This window comes from Schistocerca piceifrons, chromosome 2 (genome assembly GCF_021461385.2).
Source record: "Schistocerca piceifrons isolate TAMUIC-IGC-003096 chromosome 2, iqSchPice1.1, whole genome shotgun sequence".
NCBI lineage: Eukaryota > Metazoa > Arthropoda > Insecta > Orthoptera > Acrididae > Schistocerca > Schistocerca piceifrons.
In genome coordinates, this window is record NC_060139.1 from 1,028,611,521 (window position 1) to 1,028,627,891 (window position 16,371).

Sequence of the window (16,371 nt, forward strand, 5' to 3'; positions counted from 1 at the left end):
CTCTTGTTCTCAAATAATGGATTGCGCGCATAACACAATGTAGAAGTACAGATTAAAAACACTGAATATTGTACAAACATTGTATTCATTATTCTGAATAGTATCACACAGCACATGTCAACCAACAGGAGTATTTTCACACATATGATAAAGTTCAAAAGTCAAAAAGTAAAGTTTTTTCAAGCAGTAAACAGTATATGTTTTTCCTTAATTCACATAATATTCTTCAAAACAACATGTAGTACCTTCTGCTACACACTTTCTAAAGTAGGCTGTGGTCTTATTCAGGACTTAACCTATCTGATTATCAAATTTCACTGAAATCGGTTCAGTGGAGTAGTAATAATAAATTTAAATGTCATACGTGATGTGGCAGTTCTTCACATAGGCCTATCTCAGTATTTTTGATGTTGTGTACCCCGATCTGTATGTTGTACAATCATATAATTTTGCAGGTGCATTCTGTGGTATGTATCAGGGGTCACCAAACTAAGGCCCGCTGGCCAGATCCGGCCCATGACATCAGTTTATCTGGCCCGCTACTGGTACTTAAATATGCTTCATAAAATGTATAGAACACAAGATGATGTGAAACAATTTAAACTTAAATATTATACTTAGAACAAAAAGGGATATTAAATATTATTTTCGGAATAGCAGGACTGGCTGCTATGTGACTTAAGCTTACCATTTTCAGTTTTAAATTATTGTATCTAGATATAGTACAGAACCTTGGTGGGGCACACGCTCATTATTTTGTCAGTTATCCAGGCCACCATGAAAAAGTTTGGTGACATCTGGTATATATGAATGATGTTGTTGTTGTTGTTGTTGTTGTTGTGGTCTTCAGTCCTGAGACTGGTTTGATGCAGCTCTCCATGCTACCCTATCCTGTGCAAGCTTTTTCATCTCCCAGTACATACTGCAACCCACATCCTTCTCAATCTGCTTAGTGTATTCATCTCTTGGTCTCCCTCTACGATTTTTACCCTCCACACTGCCCTCCAATACTAAATTGGTGATCCCTTGATGCCTCAGAACATGTCCTACCAACCGATCTCTTCTTCTAGTCAAGTTGTGCCACAACCTCCTCTTCTCCCCAATTCTATTCAATACCTCCTCATTAGTTATGTGATCTACCAATCTAATCTTCAGCATTCTTCTGTAGCACCACATTTCGAAAGCTTCTATTCTCTTCTTGTCCAAACTATTTATCGTCCATGTTTCACTTCCATACATGGCTGCACTCCATACAAATACTTTCAGAAATGACTTCCTGACACTTAAATCTATACTCGATGTTAACAAATTTCTCTTCTTCAGAAACGCTTTCCTTCCCATTGCCAGTCTACATTTTATATCCTCTCTACTTCGACCATCATCAGTTATTATTCTCCCCAAATAGCAAAACTCCTTTACTACTTTAAGTGTCTCATTTCCTAATCTAATTCCCTCAGCATCACCCGACTTAATTCGACAACATTCCATTATCCTTGTTTTGCTTTTGTTGATGTTCAACTTATATCCTCCTTTCAAGACACTGTCCATTCCGTTCAACTGCTCTTCCAAGTCCTTTGCTGTCTCTGATAGAATTACAATGTCATCGGTGAACCTCAAAATTTTTATTTCTTCTCCATGGATTTTAATACCTACTCTGAATTTTTCTTTTGTTTCCTTTACTGCTTGCTCAATATATAGATTGAAAAACATCGGGGAGAGGCTACAACCCTGTCTCACTCCCTTCCCAACCACTGCTTCCCTTTCATGCCCCTCGACTCTTACAACTGCCATCTCGTTTCTGTACAAATTGTTAATAGCCTTTTGCTCCCTGTATTTTACCCCTGCCACCTTCAGAATTTGAAAGAGAGTATTGCAGTCAACATTGTCAAAAGCTTTCTCTAAGTCTACAAATGCTAGAAACGTAGGTTTGCCTTTCCTTAATCTTTCTTCTAAGATAAGTCATAAGGTCAGTATTGCCTCACGTGTTCAAACATTTCTACGGAATCCAAACTGATCTTCCCCAAGGTTGGCTTCTACCAGTTTTTCCATTCGTCTGTAAAGAATTCGCATTAGTATTTTGCAGCTGTGACTTATTAAACTGATAGTTCGGTAATTTTCACATCTGTCAACACCTGCTTTCTTTGGGATTGGAATTATTATATTCTTCTTGAAGTCTGAGGGTATTTTGCCTGCCTCATACATCTTGCTCACCAGATGGTAGAGTTTTGTCAGGACTGGCTCTCCCAAGGCCATCAGTAGTTCTAATGGAATGTTGTCTACTCCCGGGGCCTTGTTTCGACTCAGGTCTTTCAGTGCTCTGTCAACCTCTTCACGCAGTATCTTTTCTCCCATTTCATCTTCATCTACATCCTCTTCCATTTCCATAATATTGTCCTCAAGTACAATGCCCTTGTATAAACCCTCTATATACTCCTTCCACCTTTCTGCCTTCCCTTCTTTGCTTAGAACTGGGTTTCCATCTTAGCTCTTGATATTCATACAAGTGGTTGTCTTTTGTCCAAAGGTCTCTTTAATTTTCCTGTAGGCAGTATCTGTCTTAGCCCTAGTGAGATAAGCCTCTACATCCTTACATTTGTCCTCTAGCCATCCCTGCTTAGCCATTTTGCACTTCCTGTCTATCTCATTTTTGAGATGTCTGTATTCCTTCTTGCCTGCTTCATCTACCGCATTTTTATATTTTCTCCTTTCTTCAATTAACTTCAATATTTCTTCTGTTACCCAAGGATTTCTACTAGCCCTCGTCTTTTTATCTACTTGATCCTCTGCTGCCTTCACTACTTCATCCCTCAGAGCTACCCATTCTTCTTCTATTGTACTTCTTTCCCCCATTCCTGTCAATTGTTCCCTTATGCTCTCCCTGAAACTCTGTACAACCTCTGGTTCTTTCAGTTTATCCAGGTCCCATCTCCTTAAATTCCCACCTTTATGAATATATATGAATACTGTCTGCGAAATGTGTCTTGAATACAGTAAGTGGTAAAGAAGTAATAAATTAACACTAGAAGGACCGTACCAATCAATCTGACCAGTGAGTGTTGAACATTTAATAAATAGTGTACATTTTAATTTATGGACGTTATTTTTCATGACTATTAATGTGCCTTGGTGGTTTGTAATTTCTGTAAAAGACAAATGGCTATTACAAAAACTGAACAAATTGTAGACACTATTACCTTAAAGGACTGCAGCCAGTCATTCTGGTGAATGATATATTTTTTACATTTCATGCTTGTAAAGGAGCAACAATGGATTTTTTCAGCCACTTGACTGATTTCGTTTTTATTGTTGTGATCTCGTACCTGTCCTCACTCTCTTTATATTTAAATTTATTTAGTGGAAGAGTGCTGTTCTCTGTCCGTATGCTGTTGTCTTCAGCAGAAGTTTAGCGCTTCTCCTCATTATTATGATGCGACAATGTTTTTGTTCAGATGAAGAATTACTGAATTACGTGAATAGTTTACCACAAGAATATTCTGAAGGGGGAGGTATTTTTGAATGTCATGAGTTGGATGATACAGTTGACAAAGATTATAAAGATGACACGGAATATCAGCCCCACAAAGCAGAACAAGGCAACAGTCAGTTGCAGCAGACAAACAAACACAGAAGAAACTCCCTGAAAGTGAGAACAGCTACAATTCCACTAAATTTAGAGCTGATATTCTGGACCAAATGACTCGTCTTTACACTAACCAGTTTGGCTGCCACAGATGGCCTATGCACTTGATTTTCAACATCCTAGATCTCGCTAGAATCAATGCCTGGATCCTCTACAGAGAGACAACAGGAGAAAATGTCAGCCAAGGAATGTTTCTTTTCAAATTAGTGGAAGAACTCTTTCTGTGTATTTACGATCAAGGAAAGGAGCTACTCATACATTCATTGCAATCACTGAAATATGTAAGGTACCGGTATAAAAGACCTGCCAGACAGGAGAATGTAAAAGTTCGAACAAAACTAAAAATCTGTGTGTGCAATGCAAGAAATTCATATGTAGTTCATGTGCTGGAAGTGTTCAATACATGTGTACAGTGTTTTGATGAAGATGGTGGCTTTGGTTGAAAAGATGTCATAGAGAGAAAAAAAAAATGCTATTTTCTCATTATTACTACAGCAATTTGTGTCCATTTTTCTTTATTTTTTGTACCAAATATAGGTTTATGACCGGTTTGTGGCTTTGACTGAGTGCAAGTCATACAGATAAAAAATGTACTTGTATAATTATGTTTTTTTGCACTTACAACATATTCTTTATTTCGACCTTTTGTATTTAATTAACTATACTTTCTATAGAAAATAACTTAAGAAGTGAAACTGAAAACAAACAAAAAAAAAAAATCTTCACTGGTCAAAATGACTGGTAGTGGTCCTTCTAGGTAGTTCACTAATGCCGGTTCTCCTCATGTTCAGTGTAACGCCTGATGTGAAAATGAGCAGGAAAATGTAGTACGGGATCAACTTCTTTCGTACCTTCATTTTGTGGGGTGTGTTGCTGAGAAAAAGTTTTGTAAAGGTTTGAAATTATATATAAAGATTGTTGCAAGTAATTCGTTCTCAAACACTGGATGAATACAATATTGGTCATTTGTGCGCCTTGGCCTACATTTCTTTTCCACCCCCATTCCTCTAATAGGCAGGTAGTTCTTATCTCCACAGCGATTCTCTCCAGGTAGTACGTGATATGCATACCAATTCTTGCTGAAGTCAGTTCAGTAGTTTTGGAGGACATGTGGAACAAACGTACATACACACAAATATGCACACATACATTTTTATAATATGTATGGCTTTCTTTTTTTCCTGTGATCTGATTTTGATGAAATAAAGCCCATATGGTGCCCAAAGCTATAGTCAAGTTACTTGCGAAAACCCATGAAAATTTGTCTAGTAGTTTTGGAGATTAGCGTGTTTTAACAGAGACACAAGAAAATTTTAGTAAAACTTTAAATTACAATGTCTTTTTTTCTGTGATCTAGTTTTGACGAAGCAAAGTCTATACATTGCCCCAAGCTACAATGAAGTTACCAGCGAAAACCCTATACGAATCCATCTAATTTGGAGATTAACGTGCGTTCAAAGATAGATACATCGGTTTACAATTTTATTATTAGTTTAGATGATTTTTACGTAAACACAACCAGCAATCTGTGAGGAGCCCCGAGTACTATTTTGATCAACAATATCATACAGAAAATTTGCATTCAATGTTTTTGCAAAGTACAGAGATATTAATTTTATTCATAATACACTTAGTAATCATGATGTTGGGCATTTTTGATACCACAGGAGAGACGGTACAAACCACTACAATAAAAGGAGTTGCTTCAGCTGAAGGTTGACAGTTGTGGACATCTCTGGAGTGTGTAGAGATAGTTTGCGATTCTGGTAATTTGATTTTTATTAAATGGTACTGAGGCTACACTGACTATGCCAGATGGAAGTGGAACAAAATGTCTTTATTTTTGTACTGGATAATAGATTACAAGATGTTTTTGTTAATTGTTTATAAATTTAAATATCATCTCAAACATAAATATCCATGGGAGCGGTGGATTTGAGAATTTTCTGATGATGGCTCACTTTTTAGGGTTCCGTACCTCAGTCAGTAGAAACAGAACCCATATAGGATCACTCTGTTCTCTATGTGTCTGTCTGTCTGTCTCTTAAAAGCCCTTTTTCTCAGAATGGGTAGAAATATCAAGTTGAAATTTATGTAACATATTAAGGTCTATGTTCCTTGTTGGGGCTAAACATTGAAGCTTCTAAGTCAATGCAAACAAAAGATAACAGTCAATTATATCACGTATTTTAATATTTGCACACTCACTCATCAAAACTATAAGATACTTTCCTTTCCACTAGAATCGTGGAATTTGGCAAAAAGCATGGTTTCACAATACAAGCAAAGAAACAATCCAAAAATTGTTGATTTGTAATTACATGTGAAAAAAAAAATTTTTTTGGTCATTTGTTATCCATCTGTCTTCCCATCCGTCAGTCTATGAAGACCTCTTTTTCTGAGGAACGGGTAGATGCACCAAGCTGAAATTTACGTCACATACTAAGGTCTATTGTTCCTTAGCAGAGCAACAAATGTAAGATAGTAAGGCAGAGCAGTCAAAAGATGTGGCCATTTATGTCTCATGTTTTGATACTAGCAAAATCACTGATCATACTTCCCATTGACCTTTTATTAAAAAAACAACTAAGTATAAGCAGATCTCAAGCTTCCAGTCTCCTCACCACTCTTCCAGTCTCCTCACCATTGCAACTAAATTCCGCCACTTTCTTTTTGTGACTTTTACAGAAGTCGTATATTTCTTAAATTACAATTTTGCTATGGTGAAAAAGCTTCATACAGACTATGTGAGCACATCTACAAACTCTACCCAATCAGCAAAATTCAGAGCCGTCACTGTAAAGTGGAAACTTTATGACTTCACTTTTTAATTATTATTATTTTTTTTCCAAATTTCCGTGAAGTATAATCACTTACCTGAAACTTCTGGGAGTCAGATATTCTCAACAAAATCTGCAATGCATCATTACTGGTTTTACTCTTCTCCAACAAACCAACATAGGCAGCTGCAGAACTTCCTGGAGTGATCTTCTTTGCTAGTCGTAATTTTTTTAATGGTTTTGGCTGTTCCTAAAAACACGAGATAATAAAAAAAGTGATTAGTCTTCATATGGTGATCAGTGGGGGACAGCTCATCATCATTACATAGTAGTCATATCACAGCAAAGGATGACCCAGTTTCATTTTTTCTGGTCGTGATTTATAAAACAAATAAATGAATTCCTTTGGATAAAGCTCCAGTGGTTTTGGTGATATTTTCTGCAGTCACTCATTCAAACTGAAATTCATTTAAACTATGGACAAAGATAAGCAAATAAAATATCTTCAGAAATGAACTCCCACTGTTGAACTTTTTTAGTCTCCCTTAAAATTTATGTCTCCTCGTCTTTCACAAATTGGTTAATGGCACAAAGTAATGCTAATTCCATATATGACAAGATAATTATGAACAGAAATAATAGGATGGAAGGTACCACCATACATCAACATTAATTTCTCTCTTTACATCTGCAGCACTCCGAACTTTTTCCTTCTCTAGTCAATTCTAAAAGTAGAGATTGAAAGATCAGCAGTGTTTTCAGTTTTGTTTATGTCCCTGTCAACTAATCAATGCCCCAGCTACATGATGAGTTGTTACCTTTACTCTTCATGTTATAACTAACATAATTTGTATTTCACAAATGACACAAGGAATTGTAAGGAAACAGTATGCACTACTATAATCCTCTTCTTAATGGAATGTACAAGGTGTAGTCATAGAGTTTTAATTATCACCTGAAAAAACAAAGCTATGTAATTAACTTCTTTGTTTGTGTGCACACATCTGCAGTCCTGATACAGTCTAAAATGCCCACACCCAAATACCACAGACCAGTGATAGAGGGCCAGAGCAAGAAGGCACATCCCATATCCACTTCATCAGTGGATTTCACACCCTTCCCCCCTTTTTGGAACATGCTATGATGCTGTGGCACAGGATTTTCAACGTGTACCAAGACTGTATGCATGTACCTGTAACCAAAGTAAAAGTTAATTACGTAATTTTTTATGATAATTTAAACTTTATGATTACTTCTCATATTCTGTTCTCTCTGTTGCCAAATGTGTGGCACCTAAATACAGAATTTAGAGTGTAACGACAGGAAGGTCACCTCCAGACAATCTCAATAATTCCTGATGTTGCTTCAAGATATGAGGTGCAAAATCTACATGCAGCAATTCAATGCTACATTTCGCTGGAATATCCAAGCTCTCACTGGCAAGAAAGGACACATTTATCAGCATCTGGCAATTACCTGTATGTGATAGTGCATAATCATTTAAAAAGTCTTCAAAGTACTTGGTCTGCTTAGAACTGTATTGACCAGAACACACAAAATATATCAACTTTTAGAATCTGAAAGGAAATGTGTTCAAAAATTTAAATATGCTGATTATCTCTCGTTTGTGCAATATTTTCTAGGTGTGAGTCAGTCCAATAAGGATAGTTTTCATTGAAGAAAAATGTTTCATTGATGTCAGTCTCACTAAAGCCAGAGCACTAGTTCAGTTGGAGGAGCAGGGTGTTGGAACTGACCACAGTTTGTTTAAGGAACCATCCTAGTATTGACCCAATGCTATTCCAGGAAACTACAAAAAATCTTAATTGGGTTGGTCACATTCATCCTGAATATTTGGTCTATGCCCCTTCCCTTGATGACTACAGTAATATATGGTGACTATCTAGTTAATGTGTATGTTAGCTGCTCTGATTGTGGTCTTAAGGATAAAGACTGGGTTGATGCAGCTCACCACACTAGTCTTTCCTGTGCACACCTATTCCTCATTAGTTATTTGATCTACCCATCTACTCTTCAGCATTCTTTTACAGTATCACATTTTACATGCTGCTATTCATTCACATTTCACTTCTGTACAATGCAACATTCCAGAAAAATATCTTCAGCAAAAACTTCCTAACACTTGAATTTGCATTAGATGTTAACAAATTTCTCTTCTTCAGAAATGCTTTGACAAACCTTAATATTTTCATTTCTTTTCCCTGAACTTCAATTTCTTTTTCAAATTTCTTCTTTGATTCCTTCACAGCTTGCTCACTGTACAGGCCATAAACCTGTACCACTCCCTTCTCAATCACTACTTCCATTTCATGGCTTCAACTCTTATAAGTGCATTGTGGTTTCTGTGCAGGTCGTAAATAACCTTTCACTCTTTTATTTTATCCCCGCTACCTTCAAAATGACAAAGCATGTAGTCCAATCATCAGTGCGGGGAGGGGGGAACTTCCATGCACAGGCCGTGGATAGCTCATCAGTACTGACTGACTGCCGTGTCTTCCTTTGCCAAAGGCATCACCTAGATGTTGTATGGAGGAGCATGGGATCAGCACACCACCCTCCCGGTCACTGTCAGATTTCATGACCTGGAGCTGATACTACTTGGTCCAGTAGCTCCTCAACTGGCATTATGAAGCTGAGTGCCCCAGTCCTCCCACCAAGGAAAAATCTCTGGCAGCACAGGGAATCAAGCCCATGTCCTCTGAACGGCATTCAGCTGCACTGATAACTCGCTATGGAGGCAGGCAGCATTGCGAAAAACTTTCTCTAAATCTACGAATACTATAAATGTAGGATTGCCTTTCTTTAACTTGTCTTATAAGCTAAGCCACTGGAACAGTATTGCTTCATATATTCCTGCATTTCTCCAGAATCCAAACTGAACTACACCTTCATCCATACTCTGCAAACCACAATCCTTAGGGGAGCAATACGTATGGGTTTGTAGTATATTCATAGTTGTCATTTAAAGCCAGTTCTTGAAGCTTTGTAAGTAGACTTTCTCAGGATAGCTCATGTCTGTCTATAACAGAGTCTGACAGTTCAGTTTACACACAGCTACTTGTATGAGTCGACCACTTAGAACAATGACTCATTGGTATTATAGTCATAGTACACTAAGTATTTTCATTCTGTGAAGTCACAAATTTATATTTCTGAACATTTAAAGCAAGTTGTCAACCTTTGCACCACTTTGAAAACTTACTGAATATTTCTGGATCTTCTTTCAGACTGTAATTCATCAAAGATAACTGTATCATCTGCAGAAAGTCTGAGGTTACAATTAATACTTTCCAATAGTCATTAATATACGAGATGAACAGCAAGGGACCCAACACACTTTCGTGGGCACACTCAAAGTTACGTCTACATATGTCAATGACTCTCCATCCGAGATAATTTTCTGCGTACTACCTACCAAAAAACTCCTCAATCCAATCACAAATTTTGCTTGATTCCTCGAAATCAGCTTCTATCATTTTTTGAATTATTACATTATTTTCCCCTCAGTCATGTATCTTGCTCACCAGGTGGAACAGTTCTGTAATGACTGGCACTGCCAAGGCTATTAGTAGTTCTTACAGAATGTCTTCTACTATAGCGGCCTTTTTTCTACTTATGTTTTTTAGCACTCTGTCAAATTCTTCTCGCAGTAGTATATCTTTCATCTCAATTTCACCGATTTTCCCCTCCCCTTCTATAATATTGTCCTCAAGCTTGTTTCCTTTATAGGGAATCTGTATATTCGCCCCACCTTTCAGCTTTCCATTCTTTGATCAGTACTGGCTTGCTTTTCTTTTCTTCAAAGACTTCTTTAATTTTCCTATTGGTGGCATCTATCTTTCCTGTAGCCATGAATAATTCTAGAGCCTTGTATTTGTGCTTTTGCCATTCCTGCATAGCCATTCTGCATTATCTGTCAGTCTCATTTCTTTGACATCTATATTTCCTTTTGACTCCTTCATTTGCTGTAAGTTTTTTTAAATTTTTTATTTTGCCTCTCAACAATCAAATTCAGTATGTTCTGTGTTTTCCACAGATTTCTACTAGGCTTTGCATTTTTACCTCTGTGATCTTCTACTGCCTTCCCTATTTTATCTCACAGCAACTCGCTTGCCTTCTACTGTATTCTTTCCCCCCATTTCAGTCCAATGTTGTCGAATACTCACTCTAACACTCTCAGAAACTTCTGGTTTCTTCGATTTATCCAGATCCCTTTGCCTTAATCTTTACAGCTTTTTACAATTTTTTGGCTTTTAATCTGAATTTCATAAACAATAAATTGTGATCAGAGGATACACGTGCTCCCAAAAATGTCTTCGTCTTATCATAATACAAAAAGTATGAAGTCTTTCAGTGTCAGCAGGTCTCTTCCTTGCATACAACCTTCTTTACCGATTCTTAAATTATGTGTTAGATGGTAGGTTGATGTGGAGGAAGAGACCAAACAGCGACGTCATTGGTCCCATCGGATTAGGGAAGGACAGGGAAGGAAGCTGGCCATGACCTTTCAGAGGAACCATTCCGGCATTTGCCTGAAGCGATTTAGCAAAATCACAGAAAACCTAAATCAGCACGGCTGGACGCAGATTTGAACCGTTGTCCTCCTGAATACGACTCCATTGTGCTAACCACTGCGCCACCTCGCTCGGTGACGTGTTAGTGATGATTACACTATTCTCTCTGCAAAATTCAACCAAGCAGCTTCCTCTTTCATACTTTTTACCTAGTCCATGTTCTCCTCCTATTTTTCCTTCTCTTACTCTTCCTACTACTGAATTTCAGTCCCCCATCACAATTACATTTTCATCTCCCTTAACTGCCTGAATACTTTCCTTTATCTCACTGTATAATCTTTCAATCTCTTCATCGTGTAAACTAGTTGGCGTATAAACTTGCACAATTGTGGTGGGTGCTGGTTTTGTGTCTATCATTGCTATAATAATATATTCATCACGCTGTTGATAGTAGGGTACCTGCATTTCCATTATCTTATTCATTATTATGCATACTCCTGTATTAACCCTATTTATGTTGATAACCCAATACTGACATGGCCAAAAGTCATGTTCTTCCTGCCACCATATTCACTAATTTCTATTATGTTCAACTTCAGTCTATCCATTTCCTTTTGATATTCTCTAACCTAAGTATAGGATTAAGAGATCTAACATTCCACAACCCGCCCCATAGAATGCTAGTTTTGTTTTTCTTGATGACAAAGTCCTCCTGAGTAGTCCCCACCTGGATATTCAAATTACAGTCTATGTTATCTCCGAAATATTTTACTCAGGAGGATGCCATCCCCATTAAGCCACACAGCTGGGCTGCATCACCTAACCGGAAAAAATAATGGCTGTAGTTTCCCCTTGTTTTCATACAGTCGTAGTACCAGCACATTATGGCTATGTTAGCTAATGTTACATGGCCAGATCAGTCAAGTCATCCAGACTGTTATTCCTGATGAAAAGGCTGCTGCTCCTCTTCAGGAACAATGGGTTAGTCTGGCCTCTCCATACATACTCCTCTGTTGTGAGTGCACCCATGATACAGTTATCTGTATCCGTACCACAAGCCACCCCATCTTGACATGGGTTATGTACTTACTGTGTGTTAAATGATGACATCACAATGATATTACATGCACGAAGCTTGAGTATGTGTAGCAGTACAAAAAGTGATGAATTCTTCTCGGGTTATCAGCTCCAGCTTGTGACAAGTCATATATGCTTCCCAACCTTTACTCCATTACTTACATTTATACACACTATGTGTTCTAAAAATGTGTGCAGAATATCAAAATGAAACTACAAAACCAATATAATGACAATTGGCATAAAAATTCACTAATCTTAGAGATGAGTTAATAAATAAAGAACATAGGCAAAATCAGTGGTCACTGCAACTGCACAGAATACCCTAGCACACCTCCCATCAGACCCAAATTCTCAACTTACCCACACACTACAAATGTAGTGCCCCGGCCCATTATCCTCATTACTTGTGGTGTTTTGCCGATTGCTGTAAGAGTTTGAGCCTGGTGTGCATCTGTGCTGGAGAGAGCATTGGTCATCTTGCTGGCTGCTGGATCGAATAATGGTGTCTGTTCTTTCAGTTATGTGTCCGAAAAAACAGACACTATTAAATAACTTCTGTAATTTTTAACTGTCAATGTTCTGAAGGCATAACGGGAAATTTAAAATGCCACAGCATTTGCAATGTCTTGTGTAGTCCAGTGGCTGGATTTGCTGACTGGCAAGATGCAATTCTGGGTTCTATTCAAACTTCTTGGCAGTATTTGTGGTGTAATTTTAGATGTACTCCAGATTCTGGGACATTGTAGGTGTTTACTGGATATAATGCTAGGATCACTAAAGGAAATTCTGTGAGGAATGTAAAAAGGAGTATTGTTAGTTCAGGAGGCAGCCTGGCTAAATCTATACTCACATGTGTTTGGATAATAAACATACTATCAGAATTTGTATTAACTGTGTGCTCTATTTGATGCAATTACTGCATGTGACACATGTCTCTGGTGATTAAAAGACACAGCCAGTGCTGATACTTTGAAATATTAACACTACAGTGCATCCAAATTAGGTTATGAAAAACCCATTTTGCAAATGAAAAACCCACCACCTACACACCCAGAAAACTAAGTGCTAATCTCAGTTGCTCCTTACAATCCACGTTGGCAAAAGACAAAAGGACATAAAAATGCTGATGAGTCTACTACAAATCAGACATCCAACAATGTTTTCAGTAGATGCTGCTTAGAAACAAGCTGAATGTTTGAAAATTTACACTGAGTCTCCATACAGAGCAGGTATAATGAGACAATGTGCCTCACTAGTGTCTGCTTTAATTGGATGGCTTGGGCTGGTAGTTGTTCAAAAACAATGAGGATATATTTAACTGATGAGATATTTCACATGAAAATGAAGAAATTTTATGCAGATAACCCCCAGCAAATCTACTTAGTAGAAGAACTGAAATAGTGTGCAGCTTTAGGGCAGAACTATGTGCAGGCATAAAACTATTGAATTGCTTCCACCCTAATATCTCCAAATTTCCCATTACAGAACTATAAAAGAAGTTAAAATTATGGCTCCTAAACAATCCTACATATTCAATTGAGGAGTTTCCAGATTTAATACACTCGTATGACGGAAGACCCTCTTTCTAAAAATATATGAATCTCAGATCTTAGACTGTGTCATAAACTGTAAATTTCTTCATCTATATATTGCAATAGCAAATTGTTTTTACGTATTGTCCATATATGTAACATTGTTGTCTCAACTAAATTTGGAAAAATTTGTGTAGATAATATGTAACTCTAGTAATTAATGCTGCGACTTATCCAGAAGGCTGGCACAATTTTTTTTTGGATCCACTTGATGTTGGATCAAAAATAAATAAGTAAATGAAGTTACAAAGACCGTGTTATTAATTTGTCTCAACAGTAACGAACATGTTAATGACGAGGCCCACGGTTACCTTCGGCAGGCGCTTAAGAGTGTACTATACAAGAAAATTGGTAGGATTATAACTCTTATATTCTTTGTCATCGTTTTGTCAGTCTCCGCTCATCATCAACGGTGAAGTATCCAAGGCTACAATGGAATGTCACTCAAATAAGGAATCGCTTTTGGATCCGTCCGAAAGCGTTCTGTATTTTACTAACATTACCGCGAAGTTATGATTATAAAAATGTTGTAGTTACCTGTATAACCTGGCTGTACTCAGCAAGTGCCCGCTTCTTCAACAGTGCTGCCATTTCGTAACAGATCACTTGCAAAACTCACATGCAATACCGGTACCGCATCACGGTATCAGATCACTTGCAGAACTCGGATACAATACCTCCACCGCATTACGATATTTCCAAAACATTCACTGAGAGCTCACGTCTAGTGCTGCTTCATGTCATTCTTCGTGGATGTTTTATTGTTAAATAATGTCACTGTACACAAAACACAGTGGGCTCATGCACAAAACATTTCATTCAATTGTTAATATTGTTTACTAAATTATTCTACTACAGTAGTGACAACTGTCCAACGACACCATTATGATTTTTTTCATTGCCTGGTTGCAGTAAAATCGCTGGCTGATATCGCCGATATTATGACTGGAAAAATCTCCAGGAAGTATAATTATTATACCTCCATGAAAAATCTATAGCATGAGAATTCACTTCAGGACATGGCCGTCTTTTTTTTTTGGAATGGCTAAAAGTGGTGTCACAGGAATTTGGGTGTATTCACGAGCAACTTCCGTGACGCCTCTCGATTGGCAGCAGAGTGGCCTCACTTTCGCTGTATGTGATAATAATAATAAATTATAAAAAATAAGATTTTATTGTCGTTACGCTTACAAAAGCAATAGACAACGTCAAATTACAACATATAAACAAAATTATATGCAGGAGTTATAAGTACAATATTACAATAGTTTTATAAATAGTCAATAGACAGGAGATACAATATAGGGTGCCCCAGCCAGTAGTTGATCATCACCCAGTAGTTGGTCAGTTTCATTCTAATCTTTAAATTATAGGAGTTGGCAGCACTGACACTTTTAAAAATGTAAGAGAATAATTATAAAGAACATATGTTGGCAAACCTGTTTCTTCTATTGTTACAGCAATTGGAGGGAACTGATAGGTTTGAGAAAATCTTTCCTTTTGTGCTGTGCTGAGAAGTGGAGTGTCAGAGCGTCTAGACTAATTGTAAGGTAGGTTACAGTGATACAGATATTTATTGACACAAGTACTAAATACTGAAATATGATGAACTGTGTTAACTGATAACTCATTATGAATGATTGATTGTATCATTTATCATAAAGGAACTGTAAATTATTGCTTCAGTCGTTTATAAGGGGGGGGGGGGGGGATACCAACTACTGGAGTGCATGAAAGCATGTTTTCCAGTAGTTGGTCATAATGATCAATTACTGGTACTTTTTAGAATGTTGTCACAAAGAGTTGCTTTTAACCATGGACCAAGTAGGCATTCCTTTCTTCTGTCCCATACTGATGGAAATGTGAAATTTATATGGCTCCCAGTAGTTGATCGGGGTGATCATCTACTAGTTTACATATCATCAACCAACAAGTATTGAGGCATACAAACAAAATTTTCATTAGTCATTAATTTCATCCCTATGTTTACAGGAGTGAAATCTGCAGACTGAATTAATATATGGTTCCAAAAGAAGATAAGTATTCTGAGGACGACTTAAAATGTGCAGTAGGAGTTCAAGCAGGTGGCAGTAGTATGAGGAAAGCTGCAAAACATTTTGGTATTTCATTCAGTACGCTAAATAATAAAATTAAAGGAAAAGTACCTATGCATCGTAATGTGGGACCAAGTTCAGTTTTGACAGAGGCTGAAGAGAATTTACTGGTTAGCTGAATCCATGCCAACGCTAGAAAAGGCTTTCCTATACAGCAAAGGACGCTGTATGAAACTGTGAGTGACATTGTTTTGGCAGTTGGAAGAACTACACCATTCAAGGATGGAAAGCCTGGTAAAAAATGGTTTAAGTCATCCATGAAATGCAATCAGAACGGCGTGCTGAGAGCATAAATACTGCCAGAGCAGCAGTTACTGAGGAAAATATCAGGCAGTGGTTCAATGAACTTCATCAGCATCTTCAACAGGGTAATAATTTGGACATTTTAAATGAACCAGATAGAATTTATAATGCAGATGAAACAGGATTTGAAACATGTCCTGAAACTGGGAAAGTTCTGGGTCCAATTTCTTTTGACAATCTGTTTTAAGTCAAAAGTGGCAATGAAAAGGAGGCCATTACTGTAAAGACAAATTTCAATGCTGCTGGAGACACTGCACTCCGAATGGTCGTGTTTCCACTACAGAAAATTTCAAGGGACATATCCGAGAATTTGAACAGTGAATGAGG

At 37.4% G+C, this 16,371-nt stretch overlaps 1 protein-coding gene across 1 annotated transcript in view; it reads right to left on the reverse strand.

Annotated features, from left to right (window-relative positions):
• LOC124776878 (integrator complex subunit 4) overlaps positions 1-14,446 on the reverse strand; it is a 109,547-nt gene extending 95,101 nt beyond the window's left edge. The window contains 2 exon segments of the mRNA XM_047252060.1: positions 6,518-6,670; positions 14,165-14,446. Of these exon segments, the coding sequence (XP_047108016.1) occupies positions 6,518-6,670; positions 14,165-14,218 (207 nt within the window). The 5' untranslated portion in view covers positions 14,219-14,446.
• Positions 14,447-16,371: the final 1,925 nt, after the last annotated feature.